Raw genomic sequence first — 23,344 nt, 5'->3', positions numbered from 1 at the left:
CCTCAAAAAAAAAAAAAAAAAGCCAGGCCTGGTGGCCCATCCCTGTAGTCCCAGCTACTTAGGAGGCTGAGGCAGGAGAATCGCTTGCACCCTGGGAGACAGAGGTTGCAGTGAGCCGAGATCGTGCCACTGCACTCCAGCCTGGGCGACAGAGCAAGACTGAGGGAGAAAAAAAAAAAGCTACTGTGGGCTTATGTAAGATGTGATCTTAAAGACACTTGGAAGAGGGTGTCAGTTTTGGGGCTAAGGGAGGGACTGCCTGGGGTCACAGGTTAAGTGAAGATTTTGTTCCTAACCAAACCATTCAGCCCAAAATGGCTGGTAGAAACCATCTAAGAGGCACTATAGGCTAGCCAGGTTTCAAGACAACTCCAGAGCCCGGAACCTAAGTACCTCCAAACCAAGGACTACCATTTTCTTTACCCCTATCCTGCCCAAGAGCCAGGGGAAAGGAACAGCCTGTTATGTTCTTGCCCTGGCACAGGGGCTCCTACCTGCATCAGCTGCCACTATCTTTGCAATCTGGCTGCGCAAGTGGCTCAGCTCATCCTGCAGCTCAGTGGTGCGGCTTAGGGCTGGCAGGGCTGGCTTCTTCAGGGCCAGAAGCCTCTCCTCGGACCCACGCAGGTTGGGAACGGAGGCATTGCGCTGCATGACAATCAGAGGGCTGGGTTTCCAGGTGTGCCTCAGGGGGCGCGTATCACTCCTGGACCAGGGAAAACCAAGTAGGTCAGTTAGGAATGGCAGGCCACTGTGCTCCCTAAGTTCCTTCCCCCACTCCTGTAAGAGTAGCACAGTAAGGTTCTGCTCCTCTCTGAGCCCCCACAGTTCTCATTCCTCTCTCCTTGCTGCCTGCCACCTCTTCTGGGAAGTTCTCCATTCCTCAGCAGACCAGCTACTGCCTCAACTACCTGACCCGGGCGTATGTCTCCTCTTCATCTGCAGCAATCCAGGCGATGTCAGCCAGGGTAGGGACTGGGGGCACATCTCTCAAACACAGGTCAGAGATGTTGGGCAGGGTCTATGGAGAAGCAAAATTCATCAACATTTACAGGCGCCATGATAAGCCAATCAGAAACTGCAGAATACACAGGAGGGGTACCTAATCTGGCACTGGGAGTCAGGAAGGCTTCCTAGAGGGGACAGAAGAAGGTTCCTGGTCGAAAACATTGAATAGAGGCCAGATGATAGTCAGGCATGGTGGCTCACACCTGTAATCTCAGCATTTGGGAGGCCGAGGCAGGCAGAATGCTTGAGACCAAGAGTTTGAGATCAGTCTGGGCAACATGGCAAAACCCTGCTCTACCAAAAAGAAAAATACAAAAATTATCTGGGTATGGTGGTATATGCCTGTAGTCCCAGCTATTCAGGAGGCTGAGGTGGGAGGATGGCTTGAACCTGGGAGGCAGAGGTTGCAGTGAGCCGAGATTGCGCCACTGCACCCTAGCCTGGACAACAGAGCCAGACTGTCTCGAAATAAAAACAAAAAGAGGCCAGATGCATGAGAGTCCATGTGATTACAAACAGTTCTGTGTCTTCAGTGGGACAGGCCTGAGTCACCTTTTAATAGAGATGGCTACTGTCTAAAACCACTGTGCCCTCTGGTGAAAATACAAGTACAAGGTCATCAACAACCTGTTACAGCAATAGGAAATTTTTCCTGACTAGCTCTTTATAATCCTGTATAGCTAATTGAGATTGACAATGTCACAGCAATGGTGTTTTAAACAAACCTGATAATTTGAATATATTTAGATTTAAATAAAAAGAAATTAATTATACAAAAGGAACCATAATAGGATTTCTTAAAATAGCTCCTCAACCCAAATGAGCAACAACCTAGAGATGTTGAGTAAAGTGAAAAATTAGGATTCAATCATGTTGACTATGATTACAACAAATTAAAAAACATCTATCTAGAAAAAGAGAGGACTACACTAAGACATTAATAGTTACTTTATTATTACTGTGTAATTATAGGTAATTTATTTTCCTTTTACTCTTCAAAATTTTAATATTTTCATGTGCTTAAATTTTCAAAATAAATTGGTAAGAGTCCCTTAATATTTAAGGTAATTTAATAATAGTAATAAATGCATATCTACATACAAGTAAAATTCAGCTGTTTCTGCTACAAATTATTTGGTATGGTGGATGGATCCAGGATTGATAGCTCCTGCATTCAGATAGGAAACCTGGGACTCCCAGGAGTGAAGTGATACTCCAAGGTCACACAGAGAACTTCCACTGACCCAGGAACTAGTGCTAAAACAGGCCATTCGCGGAAGCCTCCATTTGTTTTCCTGATTAGCCCTGAATGCTCCTTTGCTCTTGGCAATTAAATGAGTAAACACAAAGTACTCAGCACAGGGCCTGACACATAGTATGTGCTCAGTAAATGTTATCTAGTATTACTAATACTACTCACATATATTCCTGCTCTGTGAGAGCCTGTGCCCTTGACCGTCTCTGCCAGCATCTGGCCAAAGGGTACAGCCAAGTGTGGGGGCAGCCTCCATGGAGTGAGCCACACTCCCTAGCTGTCTCCCTTTTTTTTTCCTGATGCTTCTGAGGCAGTTAGGACCAGTTCCTGCCCAGGACCTTTAGGCAATTCTGGATAGCTGGCAATCTGAATATTGAGACAGCTTTTCCTGCCGCCCACCCCTGCAACACGTATACTTCCAACGCCATTCCTGACCTAATACCAACCCTGACACCTCATCTAATTCCAGATCCAGTTCCTACAGACTGCTGCTTAGCATCTTTTATACAGATTTGGCTCCCTCCTTTCTGTTTCTACCTGGGCCACATCCTTTTATGCACATATTTCTATCTCTTCTGTGTGGGTAGAAAGCAGAAGTATTTATTTTGTGTCCCAGCTCCCCAAATGCACACATCTGAACCACATAGTTTGGGGCTGGTGCTTAACCATTAGTTCCCAGAGGGAGGCAGCTGGGACTAATAAATGCTACTTAGCTTTCTACCACAGAAGGGGTCTCAAGAAACCTGGGCCAGGCAGGAATCTCTGCTGCAGAGTGGGTGCTAAAGGATCCCTAGACACAGAGGTAAGACCGAAGCACCCCAGTAAAGGAGGCCCAGATTGGCCAAAAAGAGCAGGCTGAGGAATTATGGCCTCAGAGAAACACTAAAAATAGTGGAGCTTGGTGGCCGGGCGCGGTGGCTCAAGCCTGTAATCCCAGCACTTTGGGAGGCCGAGACGGGTGGATCACGATGTCAGGAGATCGAGACCATCCTGGCTGACACGGTGAAACCCCGTCTCTACTAAGAAATACAGAAAACTAGCCGGGCGAGGTGGCGGGCGCCTGTAGTCCCAGCTACTCGGGAGGCTGAGGCAGGAGAATGGCGTGAACCCGGGAGGCGGAGCTTGCAGTGAGCTGAGATCTGGCCACTGCACTCCAGCCTGGGCGGCAGAGCGAGGCTCCGTCTCAAAAAAAAAAAAAAAAAATAGTGGAGCTTGGCTTGTGCCTGTAATCCCAGCTACATGGGAAGCTGAGGCAGGAGGACTGCTTGAGCCCAGGAGTTTAAGACTTAGCCTGGGCAACATAGGGAGACCTCATCTAAAAAATTAATAAAATAAATAAAAATACTGGCGACATGGCCAATTCTTAGGGCTGGTGAAGAAAAGCAGAGTTCAACTCAAAAATCACAACACTCACTGTCCCATGTGGAGACCTATCAGGTTCCTTGTGGTCACAGGTTTGTATGCACTCAGGAAGGCACAGTGACCAGGATCTATTATAAGCATTTAACAAATATTTCATAGCAGAATGAAAAGTGACCAGGAAACAGCCTACTTGGGCAGTACCAAGGGGTTTGGGGCACAGAAGCAGCACTCTGAGCCTCTACCCTCCTGCCCTTCCAACATACTCACCTCGAAGGACGCCCGGGGACACGGCTTCAAGGGTAGGTTGGTCCCAATTCTTCTTACTACACTTCGAGCAGCCCCATGCGGCTTGTTTTGCCAGATTGGTATGGTCTGGAGCAAAGAAAGAGAGACAGTCACAACCTCAGAGACTGAATCCAACTACCGTCCCTGTCCTCTCCTCTCTAGCAGGGAGACTGAATTCCACAAACCTAGGGACAGGGCACACTCTAGGGGCAAGTCAACTCTCAATTATAGTGAGAGCAGGTTCCCCAGTTGCCAGCCTACACCCTGGCCAGCCACCCAAGGGAATACCTGCTGCTGCTAAGGCAGTCAATGTTGGGAGGGTCAGTGAAGGGAAGAGGAAGTAGCTAAGTGTAGAGATTATCTATGCTTTCCTTCCAGCCCTCTGTACAGAAAGGCAGACATACACTGACTTCTGAAGTGCCCCAGGATCATAGTTGGTTCTTCTTAGGGGGAGGGAGTGAAATGGTGGCCTTGCTCCAATTCCAGGCCTCTGGAGAAAGGAGTGCTCAATTGGAGAGTCTCAGAACCTTATACTGTACCTCAGCAGGCCCAGCACCCAACCTTCCCGCACCGTACCCCTGCCGTAGGAATGCCCCTTACCACAGTGGCTTCCATTCCCAACACGTGAACCAGCTCCTGCACTTGAAGGACAAGGCAGCCACAGGGCAGCTCCAGGAGGTGGGAGGCGTGACTCCTTCATATCAGGCCATCTGGAGGAACACCAGATTTCCCTCTTGTGAAACAACCCCCCACAGTGGGGATTCAATGGTCACCACACAAGCCCCACAAAACCAGGCCCTGCAGAGCCATGACTAACACCAAGACTTCTCTGAAGATGCAAATAGAACCCTTTGGTAGCTAGAAAGCTCATCGAGCCACGTTATAGGTACTATCCAAGCCCAGGATTCATTCTTGAAGATGAGATGTAAAAGCACTCCTGGGCCCTTGCAAGGGGAGAGATCAGAGAAAATAGGAGAACAAACACCAGCTCTTGCCAATCTCAGTCTCCCGAGCTATAGAGGAAAAGAGCCAAAAAAGTTTATCCTGGCTCAGCCACCTCCTGGCTGTGTAGCTACAGGCAAGTTATTTAACTTTGCTGAACATTGGTTTTTCCATCTGGAAAAAGTGGACAGGATAAGCTGCCACTGGAGGCTACCTTAAGGGTGAATGAGTGAAATGGGGTTGAGTGCTTAATGAACTATTAAAACATGACACAGATGGGTGAGGTGACATCTGACTGCTCTTCATAGCAGTTCTTGCATGGTGAGCAGATGCAGTGTGCTCGTTCATTCACTTGTTCATCAAACACCAACAGTACTCCCTTGTGCCAGGCCTTGTGCTGGGCACTGTAGGGGCTATGGGGGGAGTAAGACACAGTCATGCTCTCGAGGAACTCGCTGTCCAGCAGAGTGATAGGACATGAATACGTACTTCTAGCAAAGGCTGAAAATCACTAGGCAGGTGGCCAGATGAGGTCAGAGCTCTGGCCCTAGTGCCCTGTAGTGAGTTTCGAGGGAGTAGGAAATGAAGACAAAACAGCAAGAGCACAGGTCCAGCACAGGAGGGTGAAGGATGTGGAAAGAGGAGCAGAGCATGATAAAGCTACTAAAGTAGGGGTCAAGTCATGGGGTCCGGGTGAGAGGTCACTGGGGAGCCCTGGACAGGCTCTGAACGGGGGACAGACTAGACTGACAAAGCAGCTCTTTCTGGAGACCTCCCATGGAGGGTCCCCTCTTCTACCCATAGAAGAGGAGGTGTCACTCACTTTACGATACACATGGGGAAAGGAAGTTGGAGAGGGGAAGGCACTTGTCTAAGGTCACTCAATGGTCATGCCAGTGGAAAGCACCCAAAGCCTGGTCCAGGTCCTGCCACCTCCTGCCTGGGCTCCATCTTCTCGGCTCAGTTCAAGCCTTTATTATCAGAGTCCCTCTGTGTGCCAGGCTCTGTGCTGAATGTCCGTGTCGGCCACGAATTGCACTAACAGTGCTTACTGCCACTTTCTCTCCGACTTTACCTCCAAAGACCCAGCTGGGCCTAACCCTCACACACAGCCAGAGGAATCCTTCCCAAACACACTGTTAATCACATCGCTCTTCCGTTTAAAACTGGCTTACTAAAGCCAACACAGGATAAAATCCACAATCAGTCCCAAACCCATCTTTCTCTGCCCTCTCTAGACCACACTGAGTACCAAGGCCTGCACATTTCGCAGCCAGCCCTCCTGCTCTCCCCCTTGCCCTCCAGTCACACTGGCCCTCAACCCCCAACACTGGGGCCACCTCTGAGCCCTGCATCAAACACCAGCACCCCCTTCGCCGAGCTCATTCTTCTTCATTCCTCAGAGCTCAGCTCAAGCATCACCTTCCTTCCCTGCGACAGGGTCAGGTCCTTTCCTGTGCGCTCCGCAGCACCCTGCCTGTCCCTCGGAGTCCTCGCGAGAGGAACTAGGTAACTGTGATCCCCGTGCACAGCACGGTGTCTGCCTAGGACACAGTGAGCGCTTCAACGCGCTGAACTAACCGAATGAAGGAGAACACCAACTCAGCTGTCACCCCGCCCCCAAGTGTCAGTGGCTAGAAGATCTTCCCCCGTTCTCTGGCAGCACCGGTGGGTTTTGTCACTGAGGCTGCCGTTGCTGTCTATTGACAGGCGTCCCCCTCAGGAGACCGGGAGCTCCTCCAGCGCAGGGCCCCGCTCAGCACCCCTGGTCCCGGGGGACCCCACGGAGGCCGCCGCGCTCAGTGAAACTTTGCCGCTCGCAGCAGCGCCCGGAGACCCGCGTGGACCCTCTCCCTGCGGGGACCGGTCAGGGCGCGCCGCCCCTAGCCCGCGGCAGCCGCCCCGACCTGGACCAAGGTCGGCCAAGTCCTCGCCGCCTGCCCAGCGGCCCTTGGACCCACAGGCCTGGACCAGAGTGCGCGGAAGCCTCCGAGCCACGGCCAGGTCACAGAATGCGCGGCGGGACAGCCCGGCCCGTCAAGCAGCGAAGCCGAAACTAGAAGTCTCAGGTCTGGCTTGGTCACTGTTTGCTGGGGGACTCCGACGAGCAACTACCCTTCGGGGACTCAGTTTCCCCCGGGCCAAGTGAAACGGACACCAGCGGCTCCCGCGAGAACTCGCGCGGGAACAGGAGCCGCGAGCTCCGCACAGCGCCTGGCACCTAGACCCAGTCTACTAACGGGCTGGAAGGCCGCGCTCCCGTCTCCACGCCGCCCTAGAACCTTTCTCACCTCAGTCTCGGGCTCCGGGACTCTCTCACCTCACTGCCCCTCCTTCCACCGTGGGCTACCGCCCTCACTTCCGCTGACCCGCCCCCCGGAAGCGATCCTCCGCAGCTGCGCACCGAGCCGCACCTCCGCGCACCGTCGGGAGGCGGGTCCAGCCGGGTGGCAAGAGGAGGGTGGCCCCCGAGTGGGCGGGGCGCTGGCGGGGGCTCGCTCAGATCCCGCGGAGCACACTCCCCGTCTGTCGAGACTGTGTCCCCGCGGGGTCTGTGTCCCCGGGAGGAGGTGGCTGCGTTTGGAGATCCCTGAGCCTGATATTCGTCGCGTCTCCCTGCTTGTTACTCTCCACGTTTAGCCCCATACGACTTCTGGAAGCCGAGGGATGTGTCGCTCATCCCCTAAAATATGCTCCTACCCCTAGGGCAAACTTCAGAATCCTCACCCTGGCCCCCTTTGCAGTTCATGGTTCCCAGGCAAGCCCCTCTGCAAAGCCTCTTTCCAGCAAGAATGGGCAGAATGGGCCTCTTTCTCCTCTGACTCCTGCCCTCCAGCACTTTGCAGCTTTCTTCTATTTTAGTCTCTGTCTCTCTGTCTCTGTCTCTGTCTCTCTCTCTCACTCTCTCTCTCTCCTCTCTCTCCTCTCTCTCTCTCACACACATGGTATATTCAGTGAGTTTGCTCATTAGATGGGTACTTGATGCACAAGACCCCAGAGGCACTGTGGGAAGAGCCACATTCCTTCCAGGCTCACGAACCCATTCCCTCTTTGTGCTCCAGCCCTCACTGTCCTGGTCTGTGGCATGCAGTTCCTGGGTGACATTTCCTCCTCTGCTTTCAGCACAGCCTCAGGCTGTGCCTGGCTCCCAGGCTGGAGTTCCTTGGTCCCAAAGCCTGCAATCCCCTCTGCCAGAGACAGAGTTGGTTTCATGGGTGACCAGCCCATGCAGTCACAAAGGGCCCCATGCTCAGAACCCTGTACCTGGTTTAGTACTCTGCTGTACCTGGTTTAGTACTCTGCTGTTGCCGTCTTGAAATGATTAATTTTCTAACAGGGGGTCTTGTGTTTTCATTTTGCACTGGGCTCTGCAAAATTATGTAACTGGTCCTGGCAAGAGACCTCAGAGGTCATCCACCCTATCTCCACCATATCTCAAATGCTGAAGACTGACTCCCAGGTCCAGCCCTCTTTCCAGGATGGCACATTGTGTTTTAATCATTACTTTCCCCTCTTGTGCGATGGCGGATCATGCAAGTTCACGCTGGCTGTCTGTCCTGGGTGTAGATGCTGATTTGCTGTCCCACTCAGATCCCCTTGCAGGAAGAATGGAGCCCCCTACCTGGGAATTTCCTTCACCTCCCAAGCCAATGACTGATACAAGGCCCAAAAGGCCAGTTCAACTCTGCAGTGTGGTTTATGCCTCACAGCTCTTCCACTGTGGGTCAGGCCAAGGCTGGGCTGAGACTGTTCCTGCTCAGCATTTTTCCTTTTCCTCTTCTGCTTCCCTCCTTCTTTTACAGGTTTTTCTGGAAGTACACTCCCCACCCCACCAAAAAAAAAAAAAAAAAAAAAATCACTTCATGCCTGTCTCAGGTTCCGCTTCTAAGACAACTTCCAGATCTTTCTCAACAGAGAGCACCAGATTCTCAAAACAGTAAGTCCTACCACTTGTTCTATCACAAACTTATTTTGGGCAAGTCACTCAAGCCCTCGATAGGTAAGATAGTCCCTGAAAGCATTCCAGCCAAGTCCACCCCAGGAGGGAGCCGCCGCATGGAAGGACAGAGCTGAACATGCCACTCAAAGGAAAAGCACTTAGAACCACTCTAGTCAGTCTTCTCTAATTTTATTACAGGGCAGGTTGAGGACAGGGGAGGGAAGTGGCAGAGGAGTGACAGGAGGGCAGCCAGGGGCCCTCTCCTACCCTGAGCCTCAAGGCCTGGTGGGGGACAGGAACTACAGAGGCATCAGATGAGGCCTCAGAAAGCGCAGGCCACCAGCATTTTCCATGGGACCAGGCTGGCTCAATGCGGAACTGACTCTCCCAGAGCAGCGGGAGAAGGGTTCGCGTGGGCTCCCCTGCCCTCCCACCAGTCCCTGACAGGATGGGGGAGGCGCAGAGAACATCAGGTGCCCTCCCTCCCCGTAAGGGGTATGGGGGATGGGGGCACTTCCTCTCAGGACACAGGGAGCCTGGCTGAGCTGGCTGGCTCATGCCTGGCCTGGAGGTCGGAGGGGAGTGAGACACTCTGGTTTAAAAGGCCTTCCTTTCCATTTTGGGGAAAACAGGCAGGGAGAGAGGCGATGGTGCTGTGCCAAAAAACACCCCCAAATCCAGACGCAGGCTTTGGAGCCACATGTGGGTTTGAATCTGAACTCTACCTGGCTGAGTGACCCTGGGCAAGTCACTTCACCTCCCTGAGACTCAAGTTTCATCAAGATGGGAATAATGAGCATCTGCCTCAAAAGCTTGTCGTGAGGATTAAGTGAGAAAGTGCATGTAACATTAGCAATGATTGGATAACACAAAATTAAGAACAAGGTTGGGCGTGTGGCTCACGCCTGTAATTACAGCAATTTGGGAGGCTGAAGCGGGTGGATCACCTGAGTTCAGGAGTTCCAGACCAGCCTGACAAATATGGTGAAACCCCATCTCTACTAAAAATACAAAAATTAGCCGGGTGTGGTGGCGTGCCCCTGTAATCCCAGCTACTCGGGGGGCTGAGGCAGAATTGCTTGAACCGGGGCTGGGGGGGTTGCAGCGAGCCAAGATCGCGCCATAGCACTCCAGCCTGAGTGACAGAGCAAGATTCCATCTCAAAACAATACAAAACAAAACTCAGAACAAGACTGGCTGGGGAAGGCTCAGTGAACACGCCCAAGGCAAGCGGGGTAACTCGACGAATAGAAGGCCCAGGAGTGGCTGCAGAGATGTCTGCCTTCCTTCCTCCGCTGCCAGGTTTAAGAGTGAGCCCCGGGTGGGGTGAGGGGGTGGGGAGAGAACTGGGGGCTGGGGAGGGGGCAGCCTGACTTCAAGGCCTTAATGAAAGAGTGCAGGTGCACCCGTGGGCCTGCATGGAGAGGATGGGACAGTGCTGGGGGGTGGTGGATCCTCTGAGGACTGTTTTTAAAAAGCTGAAGAGAAGAAGGAAGAGAGGACGATTTCTTCCCATAGGTGCAGCTGCAAAGACATCAAGCTGGACCCATCGAGGATTTCGGATTCAGCCATCATGGGGCTGCTGCTGGGGAAGCCACTGCCCCTCCTTTCTCCTCAACACTGGGGTTATAAAAAAATACCTACAAACCATGAGAAAGTTTGTATAAAAACACTTTTCTGCACATATAAAAAGAAAGACTGGCCGTGGTCAGTGGCTCAGGACGTGGACCAAAATCCCAAGAGTGGCCAAGGGGAGTCCGTGGTGCCCCAGTGGTAGAAGAGCTAGCCTGGGGCACCCCTGGTTGCCGGACAGCGCCGGCTCTGGAGAAGGCTGTGGTCTTTGGCCGGGCTGTGCTTCTGTGGATGCGAGGTCTGAGGGGCAGGAGGGGCGGCAGAAGCGCTGGCTCCCGCAGTCCTGCGGAGACCCTGTGCTAAGGTAGGTGGTGGGAGTGCTTTGGCTCTAGGCCTCAGGAACCCCCTTAGTGTGCCCCATTGCTAAAGGCAGAAGCCCCTTCACAGTAAACTTCCCCAGACATCTGGTCAGTGGCGTGGTCAGGGAAGCCGCAGGGGGTCCAGTCTGATTTCCGCTTCAATGGAGGGTTCTGCCCAGAGGCTCCAGAAGACTGGCTCCTGCTGAGACCGACCCCAGCTGGGGACATCAGGCACAGGAGGGCAGCCCAGGGTATGGCCAGGAACGAAGGCTCTAGATAAACAGGAGAGCCGCCTTGGAAGCCTGGCCCCTCCTGGCTGGGGCTTCTGGATGTTTCCTGTGGGAAGGGCTGAAAGCAAGGAGAGGGTGGTGGCCCTGTCTTCCCAGCCTGCTCCTCCTTCCATTCTTCACCCAACAAGGGCCTAGACTGTGCGGCTCACTGGAAGAGGTCCAGAGAGTTCACCCAGGCCCTGATCTGGGGGTGCCAAGCAGCTTTCCAGAGCCAAATGGGTAGGGAGAGCGGAGAGTGACAGTCAGAGCTAGAGGTTCCTCTGCCCAGCCAGCCCAGGCACCCCTTGTCTACCCGCCACCATGGAGCCAAGGCTGTGATGGCCACCCTCAGTGGAGCTTGTACCCCCCAAGGCAGCCTAGGAGTGGGGTGGGAGTGGGCGGCATCTGCAGTCTGAAACGGGCTGAGGAACACTCTGGCTCTGGGGCGCGGGGGCCTGTGCATCAGATCCCGTCCGGCCCCGCAGGCACTCTAGGGCTGGAGGAGGGGCAGGCCACGCCGGAGTCCCTCCTTCAGGAACTGCATGTAGGTGGCCGTGGATGGGTCTTCAAAGGTGGATGAGAAGCTGAAGAGATGGCTCTCGACTTCCTCGGGCTTCATGGAGGTGATGTCCAAGAAGTAGTTGGCATTGATGTGGTGGACCTGGGAGAAGGGCTGGGTGAGGAGAGTGGGATGGAGGGGGCCCCCAGGCTCCCCGTGCCCTCTGCTCTGTGGGGAGAAGCAGGGACGCTATCAGGCCTTGACTGTCCTTGTCTGAGGTGATGGTGGGCAGGCAGTGCTGCCGTAAGCCCTCGCCAGCACCCGACACCACCTCATCACCCTGTGTCTGACGAGGGGCACCTCCCTGCCTTGCCTACCAGGTGAAAACCCAACACTTTCCAACATCACCTCTTCACTAGCCCTCTGCCTCCGCCCCCCGAAATGACCTCTCTCCTCTGTTCCTGTGGCCCCGGACTCCATCCTGAACTCCGTGCTCACTTCTCTCACTGGGGCCTCACGCACCACGGGCCTCTCCTTTGGCCTCTCGCTCCAGACAGTGAGCTCTTTCAGCACAGGGCCATGTCTTTATCTTTGTGCCTGGCACAGAGTAGGTGCCCAGCAGATGAACAGACGAATGAATCAGCATTCAACCAACATTCATATGAGTAGGAGGCCTGGTTCTCCCAAGCAGTTCCCCGACACCATCTCATCACCCTGTGCCTGGGACAGCCGATGCCTTCTGCCTGGTGCCCCTTCCTTTGCACCGAGCCCTCACTGGACACCTCGCCCGTGCCAGCCCCTGCTCCTGACCTGCTCCCGTCCTAAGATCCTGAGGAAGCTGACCTCCTCCTACGGCCCTGGGTCCCACACTAACCATGCCTTGGGACTTAAAGGATAAGGGGTCGCTTTGATCAGAAGAGCTGGAGATCTGAGGCTCGAGGGCAGGCCTTGGTTCAAAGCCAGCTGCACTTAATTAACTGCAACATTTGTCCAGTCTCTGAACTTTTCTAGGCCTCTTTCCTTGTTTATAAAATGGGCATTCATGATTATCCGTCTCCCAAAGCTGCTGTGAGGCCCCCGTGAGAAGACTTGCTGAGTGCTAAGGGCCCTTAGGGAGAGGTGGGGTCTTGAACCTTGGCTCAGGGCCCTCTCCTGGTCTTCTCTGTCACAAGGTCCGGCTACTCCCTCCCCTTCCATCCCAGGACTGGCTGCCATGGTCCAAGGCAAGCCTTCCCCTCCAGGCCGTGTTTCTAGCCAGGTGCTGACTCTGCCTCGGGACTATGCTCGCTGCTGTACAGCCCCCGATGACCAACACCTGCATCACGATTCCTGTTTCTACATGGGGACAACTGAGGCTTAGACTGGGTAAGAGACCAGCTTGAGGCTTTGCAGCCAGGAAGTAGCAGGGCCAGACCCGAAACCCGATGAAGCCTGCACATCCAGGCCCCCTGCTGGTTGCTCCCTGGGCCCCGTGGGGTCTGGGTGAGGGTGCCTACCACGGTGCCATTGGGCAGGCAGATCATCATCTCCACTGGGAAGCTGTACTTCTCCAGGTGCAGGCCAGCCAGCTTCTGATGGGACAGGTTCTCCTGGTTGTTCTGTGGGGACAGTTGCATACTCCTGATGCCGTGGCCCCCACCACTGTTCGGGAGGCTCCTGTTCCTGCCCACCCACCGGCTCACCTGCAGCTCCTCCAGCTCCTTCACCAGGGACCAGGTGCTGATGAAGCTCTCGTTGAGCAGGGTGAGGATGGGCGAACTTTCCAGGACAGTCTCCCGGAGAGTCCGCCCTGAACCTGTGCAGGAAGAGGAAAAAGCTGGAAGACAGAAGTGTGAGGCACCCCCACATCTTGCTGGGGTGCAATCTTGCTTTGGGGAGACCTCACGCGCTGCAGAACAGTCTCTGCACCCAAGTGAAATAACAGATTCAAAGAGCCTGAGGCAGAGTAGGTACTGAATAAATGGTAGTTGGAATTAACATCCATAATACACCCGCATCCTGGGCTGAGATTAGGGTTAGGGGTTCTACCTGGCCCCAGGGACTTGCAGACAGTGACAGCTTCTTAAATCCAGTGAACGTTCTGTGTCCCAGGGCCTTTGCACAGGCTGTTCCTCTACCTGGAACACTCCATCCGGTCACTTGACAAACTCCTACTCATCCTCCAGAGTCTCAGCGTAAATATCACTGTCTTCACAAAGCCTGCCTTGACCCCCCGTTATACACTCTGGTGCCACTCTGGACTGTCCCCTGTAGAACACCCACCGTGCTTGTACTGACTCATTCGGTGTCTGCCTTTGCACTGTGTCTCCCCCTTTGAGGGCAGGGACCCTTTCTGACTTCCTCACTGTGGGACGCCAGCACCCAGCCCACTGCTACACTGATGGCTGACAGGGTGAGGGCGGGGCACTGTTTCATTCATCTTTGTGCCCATCCAAAGAACGCTGCATCTAGGAGGTCTCTGGTGAATTTTCTGAATAAATTAACGCAAGACCAGCCTCTGGCCTGATTTTCCCTCTTACATGTATATAAGTGTATATACACTTAGACTTCACAGTGTATGCAGCACTTTCACCCCCATGTCCACAGCTCTCAGACGTAAGTGTATTATCCCTTCTTACTATTGAGAAAACTGAGGCTCGGGGAGGGGAAGACACTTGGTCAAGGTTACCGAGCTGACAATGGCTGAGTTTGAACCCAGCCTGCCAGGGCCCTTTCTTCAGCATCTGGTAGCTCCCACTGGGCTCAGCACAGAAACTCCCAGGCCCTCACCCCACGCCCCTACCCTGGGCAGTCCCCCACCCCACACCCCTACCCTGGGCAGTCCCTGGGGCCCTCATGACTCAACAGGAGAGTCCCATTGGTTTCAGAGTCTCCGGTACCCAACAAGGTGTAGACTTTTCCCCCTGCTCCCCTTAGATTCAGCCGGGCCCCTCACCTCAGCAGGACTGGTCGTCCAGGGCCCCCCACAGCAGGATCGAGTGCACCAGCTTGTTCTCAGCCTTGGCTCGGTCGAAGGCCTCAGTGAACGGCAAGTAGGAGACCTGGGGCCACGCCGAGACAGAGAGAAGCCATCATCAAAGCGGCCAGGGTCCCACTCGGGCTGTGAGTCTGTAGTGTGTGCAAGTATGTGTGTGTGTATACATTTGAGTTTGTGTGTAAGCATATCTGTGTGTGTACATGTTTGTGTATATGTACATTTGCATGTGTAGGTATATGTTTGTGTATGTTTGTATATATGTGTGTATATGTGTGTGTGTATATATGTTAGTGTGTTTGTATGTGTGTGTGAAGGGGGTGCTGCTGAGCCAGGGGATGGATGTCTCCTCCAAGTTCTATTTATTATTATTACTTTCATTTATTTTTTCTTTGAGATGGAGTCTCACTCTGTTGCCCAGGCTGTAGTGCAGTGGTGCAATCATAGCTCATTGCAGCCTTGAACTCCTGGGCTCAAGCAGTCCTCCTGCCTCGGCCTCCCGAAAGGTTTAGTACTACAGGTGCGTGCTAACACCACCCCCAGGTAATTAAAAAAATTTTTTGTAGATATAGAGTCTCGCTATGTTGCCCAGACTGCTCTTGAACTCCTGGCCACAAGTGATTCTCCGCCTCAGCCTCCCAAAGTTTTGGATTATAGGCATGAGCCATTGCACCTGGCCTCTTCCTCTAAGTTCCAAATGGCAGCAGGGAAGCCCCACTGGCACACGCTGGGCACAACAGTGAGACAGCCTCAGTAGCAAGCCCTGAACACACGCCAGCACCTGTGCCCAGCTGCTGCTCCACAGCTCCCAGCCTCTGCCCATGCAGCCTGACCCTGGCCTTCACCCCGCCCAGCCTCACCTTCTTGAAGGGGTACATGGCCACCTCCAGGCGCCGGGCAGCCTCCTCCCAGCTCAGCTCCTGCTGCCACTTGATCTCCTCAAACACAAACTGCAGGGACTCCCCCGAGGGCAGGTGGCTGTCGATCACGCTGCCATCCTCATCCAGGATCACCGAGGGCACTGAGGGGCCCATGGCCTCCAGCTCCATCTGGGCCAGAGGTCAGTGGTGGGGGGAAGGCTCAGAGATGGGCAAGAATTCTCAGGGGCTCCCTGAGAGACCCTCCAAGATGCTCCACTCATTGCAGAGGAAGGGCAGGGCCCTGCAGCGGGCCCACCTGGATGGGAGCCTCCTGTGCGCTCACCTGGGGTATGTAGCCGATGTCCACCTCCATGTTGCTGCTTTCACTGGCCCCATAAAGCCACTCCATGTCCACATTCAGAGACCTGGGGATGGCCAGGGCAGAGTGACACCATCATCAAAGCCCATTATCTGTGTCACACTTTATCTCACATAATACCTGCAACTGTCTCCATTTTCCAGATGAGGACACTGAGGCTTCTCAAGGTGAACACCTGCTCTCAGAGCCACTGGGATTCTGGCTGCAGAGTTCTGGCCCTCTCTCCACCAGGCTGCCCCTTCCTAAGGCACTGGAGCCACTTCACCGTCCGCCGGCCCTGCCCCTCACAATCCACAAAGGGCCTGCACAGCCATGGCCCGTGTATTCTCCAGGACTCTTCGAGGCAGAGAGACGGCCAGTGCCTCACGGTGGGTCACAGGGTGGGGCAGGAATGAAAGTGAGCACCGTGGTCCCTGCACAGGCCTCTGGTGGGCAGCAGGAAATCTGAGCCGAGCAGTGCAATCTGCAGGTCCGCCGCACGGGGGAGCCCCAGCACTGACAAACCACCACCTCCACAGCAGGTGGTGCAGAGGGCAGAGCTAGGTACCCCCCGGGGGTCAGCAGTCCCTGATGCCTGGTCCTCAGACATGAGCCCAGGAGCAGCTGGTCCTGGAGCTGGTCACTGCCTCTCTCCTTCTGTCCCATACAGTCCAGGCCCCCCTCCTCAATAACCCCGGGCTGGAGGCAGATGTGCCCAGCCCAAGGGCTGGTACTTTGACTGGGAAGCCCCTGCTCTGCCCACCCTGGGGAGGGAGGGAAGCCATCCCCACTCCTAGGGGCAATTTTCTCCTCCCATGTCATCCCAACCATCCTCTCACACCTGCCCTGTGGGTGAAATAGGCCAGGAGTCAGTCTCCCATCTGGCAGATGAGGAAACAGGCCTACAGAGGGCCAGGGCCTTGCCCACAGCCACACGGCCAGTGGGTGCCACAGTTGAGACGTAACTGCAGACCTCCTGGCTCCCAGCCAGGCCTTGTCCCTGTAGAGCGGTCACTCAGGCCCACTAGGTGGCCACTTGCTATCAGTTAGGAATCTGGACAGACTTGAAGCCAGGGCCTCCTGGGTCCTCTACTCTGCTGACAGGTGGCCAGCCCTGAGGAGGTGAGGCAGGCAGGTAGCTGGTGCAGCACTGTCCCGGAAGCCTCTCCGGGGCTCTGCAGCAGTGGAGGGCCTGCCCTCGGCCTTTGCATGTGCTGTTCCTCTGCCTAGCGAAACCCTCAGAGCACCTTGTCTCTGCTGAGATGACCTTCTTCTTCTGAGAAGCCTTCCTGGACCCCACAGCTGGGTCCCTGCCTAGCTGCCGGCCTTCCCCTTGGTGGCATGCACAGGCTGCGATTACAGCGCTGACTAGGGCCTGTCAGCAGTGTGAGGGCGGGGAGGCCCAGCTTCAGGAAGAGTCTATGGGCTGCTGCACTGGGTCCCAGGCACAGAGGTGGAGGGCCAGGCCACGGGGTGCCTGGGAAGAGCTGGTGGGTGATCAGCTCATCCTCTTGCCTGCCTCATGCCGCCTCCTCCCATGCCAGCCCCATGAGATGGGCTCTGGGGAGCAAAGGAAGGGGCAGAGACAGAAGCGGCCCCTAGGCTCCTGGAGCTGGGGAGCAGGACAAGCTGTAGGAGGGAGCCAAGGCTGGGCCGAGGTCAAGCTCCCACCTGTGGTTGGGCACGAAGAGCCGGAAGTCACGCACGTGGGTGGCGTCTTTGGAGAGGATGATGTGGCCGGTGAACTGACCCGGGGAGAACCAGAAGGGGAAGTCGGGCGGCTCACTGAGCTGGAACTCGGCGTGGATCCTGTGTGAAGGGAATCTCCTGCACCAGAGCTGCCCACCTTCTCCCCAGGAGCCCGGGAAGCCTTGGCCAGACTCATCAGGGAGAGGAGGCTGAGTGTGTGGGCGGAGGTGGATGGGCCAGGGGGCAGCAGCGAGGCCCTCCAAATGCTGCTTGTCCTTCGAGGCCCAGGTCACATGTCCCTCCTCCAGAAGCCCTGCCTGGACTCCCTCCCTGAGCCCCCACAGCTTCTGGAGGGCATGTGTGACTGGATGTCCTTCCCACTTCTGTGTGGATGGCACAGCCATGGCTACCAGCCCTGTGCCAAGCAAGTTCCACAGCTTTTTCTTTCGGAACCCTTACATGCCCTACGAGGAAGTCATCAGCACCCCGATCCACAGGTGAGAACACTGAGGCTCAGAGAGCCAAAGCTGCTTCCCCGAGATGGCAGGGGGAGGAGAGACAGAGTTGGGGGGCTCAGGCCAGGCCCTCCCCTCTGGGCGCTAAACCGGCTGTGCCTCCCGGAAGCTCCCGGCTGGCCTGTGTGGCCCACTCACCGGAACATCACGGTGTAGTAGAAGTCACTGATGGCAGTCAGGCAGGCCACAGCCCCCTGAGGGGCAAAGCGGGTCTTCACAAAGGGCCGAGGGTGGAACATGCTCAGGAGCCGGTGGATGATGACCTGGGGGCGGTGGGAGGCATGTGTTGGCTTGCTGGGTCCCGCTGAGCCTGGATCCGCTGGGGTGGGGGTCAGCCCAGACCCAAAGGCCCAGGGGCCCCATGGGGGAAGAGGCAGGTCCAGAGGGAGGCAGGAGAGCAGGTGGGGCAGGCCTGGCACTGGGGTCCAGGCGCAAACAGAGGGGTGGTCACTCCTGGGCTGGGGCAGAGGGCCTCAGGTCGCGCCCCGGCTGTCCTCACCTCCTTGCCCTTGGGCGGCGGCGGATAGAAGCGGTTGTTGGATAGGTAGCCAGTGAACACGCTCAACTCACTGGGGATGATCCACCAGGGCTCGCCCAGCTCCTGGCCTGGCGGGGGAAGGAAGGGCTGGAAGTGGCGGGCGGAAAACACTGCACTTGGCGAGGCTGCGGCCGTCCAGTTTCGGAGGCCGGACAGGGCGAGGCGGGAAACCTGGGGCAGAGGAAAGCGAAGCTCCAGATATCTAAGAACCATGACTCCGGGGCCTCGTGTCCCACATGGGTGGAGGTCTCCCTCAAGCCCTGAGCCAGCCCACACCAAGGGAGCAGATGGATCCCAGGCAGTTTCCTGCCCCAGTGATGGCCACAAGCTTAGCAATATCCCACCAGAGAGAGGCTCCTCTCCCTGCTCCAGTGCCTCTGCAGCTCACCCAGGCGCAGCCCAGGCCAGAGCAGCTCGCTCAAAGGCAGGGTTGGAAGGGGGGTGGTGGGACTCTGTGCCTCATACCATCCCGCCTCCCTCCTATGCATAAGCCCATGGGCCAGCCTTGGGAGCCACCACCCTGCCTGGCTTCCCCAGCCTTCCAGCAGCCCTGCTCTCCCTCCCCAGTCTCCTCTCCAAGTCTCCTCCCAGGGACTAATGTCCCACTGGCCAGCTCAGGATTTCGGTTTGGAGCTAAGTCCGATGAGGGTGGTGGCCAATCATGTTTGAGGTGAGATCTCTAGGGTCAAGAGCAGGATGAGACCACAGGGAGTGGGAAGGAAGGCCTCCCCCAGAAGGGCCCTGCCTTAAGTACAGACTGTCCCACCTTGGGCAAAAGGCCTTCCCTAAGCCTGAGTCCTCATCAGTGACCTGCCTCGCCTCTGACAAGCTGATGGCTTGAAGAGGACGCTCAGAGACCACAGAGCTGTCTACACATCAGCCAGCGTTTGAGGAACAGCAGGTTCCCTCTCCTGTCCCCACCTCCCTGGCAGCAGGAGCTCAGGCTTGGTGGGAGGTGGGAGGAAAGCAGTGCAGGGAGCTCCCATAGAGAGAGATTGAACAGGCAGTTCTCAAGGCAGAGCTGGCTATGCGGGGCCAGGCCGAGCCCGCCCTGCTGGGTCCTGCTTGTAGGCTGGCCACCCCCTGCAGGGGACCTGCCAGAGATGGGTGCTGGGCTCGGTGGGGCTCTGCTCGGGGGCCAGGGCTGGGGGTGCTGTTCCTGCCTCACCCCAGTTCTTGCTGTCTGTGGGGACTCATCTGCTCAGATCAGCCCATCACTGCCAAACCCGTAGAGATGGGTTCCCCACCTCCTTCTGTGGAAGGTCAGAGCCGTTTCGACCACTTCCTGGACTCCTGCCTATCTGCTGCACTCTCTCTCCTTGGCTGAGAAGAACACGTTTATTCATTTGTTCATTCCACAAAATGTTTTCTGCACCTAATGTATAGGAAGTTTCTCTCAGAGTACACTGTGCAGCCTGTCTTCTTGGAACTTATAGTGGGAGATGGCAAGTAAACAGGAACCAAAATGGGCAGTGCCCTTCCCTGTGAGCTCCTCCTTGGAATTCCCGTCCCTGCCTGAACCTGCAGCGATGAGGTTAAGAAAGCGGCTCCCAGCCGGGCGCGGTGGCTCACGCCTATAATCCCAGCACTTTGGGAGGCCGAGGGGGGAGGATCAATCAGGAGATCGAGACCATCCTGGCCTGGCCAACATGGTGAAATCCTGTCTCTACTAAAAATACAAAGAAATTAGCCAGGCGTGGTGGCAGACACCTGTAGTCCCAGCTACTTGGGAGGCTGAGGCAGAATTGCTTGAACCCGGGAGGTGGAGCTTGCAGTGAGCTGAGATCGTGCCACTGCACTCTAGCCTGGGCGACAGAGTGACACTCCGTCTCCAAAAAAAAAAAAGAAAGAAAGAAAGGGGCTCCCCAGCACTGCTTCCCTGGGCTGGGCCAGGTGGCAATTCCGCCACAGGCACCAGCCTCATGGTCATTCCCGAGTTTCTTTTGCCATGTGGCCGCCAGGCTCTAGAGTTGGGCACTGCCAAGGGGCTGCTGCTGGGCAGCGGACATCCAACATCCCCTGGGGAACTCAACTTCAACATGTGCAGACTGACCTCATTCTCTGCCCCCTTCTCCCTCCCCCGCTACAGTTCCCGTCTGGGCGAGCAGCCCACCATGCCCCTGGTCACCAGCCAGAAGCTTGAGTCATCCAACTCCTGCCCACCCATTGTCCATGAGGAGCCGCTCCCTGCCCTTTCCTCCTTCCCCAGCATTCTCCAGGCTGCCCTTACCCTCCATCTCCTCTCCCTCGCCCGTCCAGAACTGGTCTTCTTGCCTCCATTTCTCCCCATTCTTCCCATGCCCCATCCCTGGCCTGGAAAGCCCAGGTCTCATGAGGAGGCTGTCTTATTTAAAATCTGCTTGGTGTTCAGCCGCCACAGAATGAAGGCCAAAGGCAGGCAACAAGGCCCTTGGTGGGGTCTGGCACCTTCTCTCCTGGCCACACTGACCAGGATGCCCCTGCGTGGGTCCTGCATGCCTCCTGGGCCCAGCCACACCAGCCGCCTGGCCTCGGTGACCAGCCTGGCACTCCTGCCTTCAGGCCTCTGTTCGTACTGAAGGGGCGTTGGCTGAGATGAAAAGGCTGGGTCGGTGTGGGCTGGGCACAGAGAGGCAGCGTTCCTGGCACGGGGAACCGCGTGTGAGAAGGCTCCTAGTTGGAAGAAAGCCTGGGCATTTGGAAGGAAGGAAGTCTGGTGTGGTTGGAACAGAGGAAGCCCACAGAGGGGAGGAGAGAGTGGGAGACAGTGCAAAAGGGCAGGCAGGGGCTGAGGCAGCTTCATCCTGCAATGCGCTCAGGACCCTGTCCAAAGGGCCTCGGGCTGGGGAGGGGCTGGCAAGGAGAACATCTATCCACCTCCTGCCTCCACCTTCTCAGGTGCCCTCCCCACCCCACAGCCCTCTGCTAGGGACCAAACCTCAGGTCTAGATCATCAGAGTTCAACAGAGTACCTATCAGGAGGCAGGTATCAGGCTATACCCTATGGGGAAGAGATGGATGTACGGGAAGTAATCACCATAGTATGTGGGACAGCTGCACTAACAGGGTCTCTACTGCACTGCTGCTTCCTCCGAGACCCCCCACCTGCGCCCAGTCACCCTGCTGAGCCCTCCTCATCCTCTTCCTGCAGTCTACCAGATGTCACTTCCTCTAGGAAGTCATCCCAGATTCCCCCATCTGGGGTGAAGACTAATGCTTCTCTCTCCTGCTCCCCCAGCAGGCTATATGCCTGGACAGCAGGGACGACATCACAGCCACATGGACCTCCAGGGCCTGGCATGGGGCCTGGCTCCAGTGGGCACACAGAGGGCAGAGGAAAGAAAGATGAATGGAGCAGAAACTCATCCTCAGGAGACGGATGCACACAGATGATCCCACTGCCTGTGGTCCCCTACTCACCCCTAGGAAGCCATCTTTGCTTTTGGTCATGGTCTCCGGGAGCAGAGGCTGGAATCGGGCTTCTATGGTGAGTGTCTCCTCGCTAGGGTCAGGGGGCAACTCCTCCTCCTCGTAGCTGGCCGCAGGAGTTGACCCTATGAGACACAGATCATCGGAGGAGCACTGCCCTTAACGCTGCAGAGCTCAGCTCTCCCTGGTCATCCACACTAGCTGGTGATTAACGCAGCCAGGCACGGGGTGGGGGTAGCTGGGGTGTTAACAGTTAACAATCACCAAAGTAACAACCAGTGTATCACATTTTAGTTTCAGGATAGCCCAGGGAGGTAGATAATGACATTACCAACTCCATTTGACAAATAAGAAAGTGAAGGTTCAGAGAGGTAAAGTCCCTTCCCCAGGTTACATAGCTAGATGGTGGAGGAATCGAGATTGAAACCCAGGCCTGTTTTACTTGAAACCCATGACCAACCATGACCCTTTTCTGGGTCTTCTGGGACTGAGAGGAACTCAGTCAAGGGAACTAGAGTAATGAATGAAGCAAGAAACAGAAACAGGCTCTTTGGTGTCATAGGGAGAGCACTGGTTTGGGAGTGAGGAGACCCACTTTCCCCTACTGTTTTGGAAGGAAGGGGAACTGCCCCGGCTGCAGGAGGGGCTGGACTGGCAGTGGCTAGATTTTATTTCTTGGATCTTTTCCTGCTCAGAGATCTGGCAAGTCTGTAACCTTCCCAGTGTGGAAGGATTCATTTTGAAGGGCTAAGGGAGAAATGACGCCTATTTCAAAAGGGGTGAGTAATAGTCACCAGTAACAAAATGAAGCCGGTGGGGGGTGGGGGTGGGTCCTGTCCTGTCTGCCCTCTCAGGGCAGGGTAGTGGTACAGAGATGATGCCTGGCATTTGCTGACTGAATGGCTAGCAGGCTGAACGATGCATTAAAGCCGTTCTCAACCAGAAGTCCTCAAAATCACCCAGGATGCCTTTAAACTACAGATGCTCACAACCCACCTCAGACCTACTGAATCAGAATCTGCAGGGGTGGGAGTCTGGAAACTGCCCTTTTAACAAGCGCTCCCTGCTGCTCCTGATGCAAATCCCTATTCTGAAGCATCACTTATTTCTATATTTGTAAGTCAATGCAATAAAACTTTCCAAAACGCAATCTAGAAACCCAAGAAGAAGGGAGCAACAGGAATATGCAGGGTTATTAGTCGGCCTTGCTTATTCAATTATTTTACTGATATCACAGATAAATATTAGTAATAATGATTCCCAAGGCAGCTCATGCCTGTAATCCCAGCACTTTGGGAAGCCGAAGCTGGCGGATCACCTGAGGTTAGGAGTTCAAGACCAGTTCATGACCAACATGATGAAACCCCATCCCAGGCCGGGCGCGGTGGCTCACGCCTGTAATCCCAGCACTTTGGGTGGCCGAGGCGGGTGGATCACGAGGTCAGGAGATCAAGACCATCCTGGCTAACATGGTGAAACCCCGTCTCTACTAAAAATACAAAAAACTAGCC

General features: G+C 55.4%; 2 protein-coding genes and 1 pseudogene across 6 annotated transcripts in view; 1 reads left to right on the top strand and 2 right to left on the bottom strand.

Moving 5' to 3' along the window:
• MTFR1L (mitochondrial fission regulator 1-like) overlaps window positions 1–7,256 on the bottom strand; it is a 13,244-nt gene extending 5,988 nt beyond the window's left edge. For 2 of the 4 annotated variants that reach the window (XM_011981609.1, XM_011981612.1), the window contains exons 1-5: window positions 7,144–7,256; window positions 4,511–4,620; window positions 3,893–3,997; window positions 912–1,021; window positions 495–706 (exon numbers count right to left, since the gene is read on the bottom strand). In XM_011981609.1, the coding sequence (XP_011836999.1) occupies window positions 495–706; window positions 912–1,021; window positions 3,893–3,997; window positions 4,511–4,525 (442 nt within the window). In that variant the 5' untranslated portion in view covers window positions 4,526–4,620; window positions 7,144–7,256. Of the gene's footprint in view, window positions 1–494; window positions 707–911; window positions 1,022–3,892; window positions 3,998–4,510; window positions 4,621–6,192; window positions 6,368–6,759; window positions 6,981–7,143 lie in introns of those variants that run through there. The other 2 variants (XM_011981611.1, XM_011981610.1) reach the window with 2 other exon arrangements.
• Window positions 4,886–7,193, top strand: LOC105540864 (annotated as a pseudogene). Its single transcript, XR_001006267.1, has one exon. The product of XR_001006267.1 is annotated as an uncharacterized LOC105540864 (transcript).
• Window positions 7,257–8,967: 1,711 nt separating the features above from the next.
• The window catches only part of SEPN1 (selenoprotein N, 1), an 18,043-nt gene continuing 3,666 nt past the window's right edge, over window positions 8,968–23,344 (bottom strand). Inside the window, 10 exon segments of the mRNA XM_011981614.1 lie at window positions 8,968–11,653; window positions 12,988–13,089; window positions 13,174–13,286; window positions 14,427–14,532; window positions 15,326–15,514; window positions 15,669–15,750; window positions 17,355–17,492; window positions 18,026–18,150; window positions 18,387–18,596; window positions 21,825–21,958. Coding sequence (XP_011837004.1) covers window positions 11,483–11,653; window positions 12,988–13,089; window positions 13,174–13,286; window positions 14,427–14,532; window positions 15,326–15,514; window positions 15,669–15,750; window positions 17,355–17,492; window positions 18,026–18,150; window positions 18,387–18,596; window positions 21,825–21,958 — 1,370 coding nt within the window. The 3' untranslated portion in view covers window positions 8,968–11,482.

Source organism: Mandrillus leucophaeus, unplaced genomic scaffold (assembly GCF_000951045.1).
Source record: "Mandrillus leucophaeus isolate KB7577 unplaced genomic scaffold, Mleu.le_1.0 Scaffold23, whole genome shotgun sequence".
Taxonomy (NCBI): Eukaryota; Metazoa; Chordata; class Mammalia; order Primates; family Cercopithecidae; genus Mandrillus; species Mandrillus leucophaeus.
The sequence above is the reverse complement of the archived record's forward strand: the minus strand, read 5'-3'. Positions and strand labels throughout refer to the sequence as shown.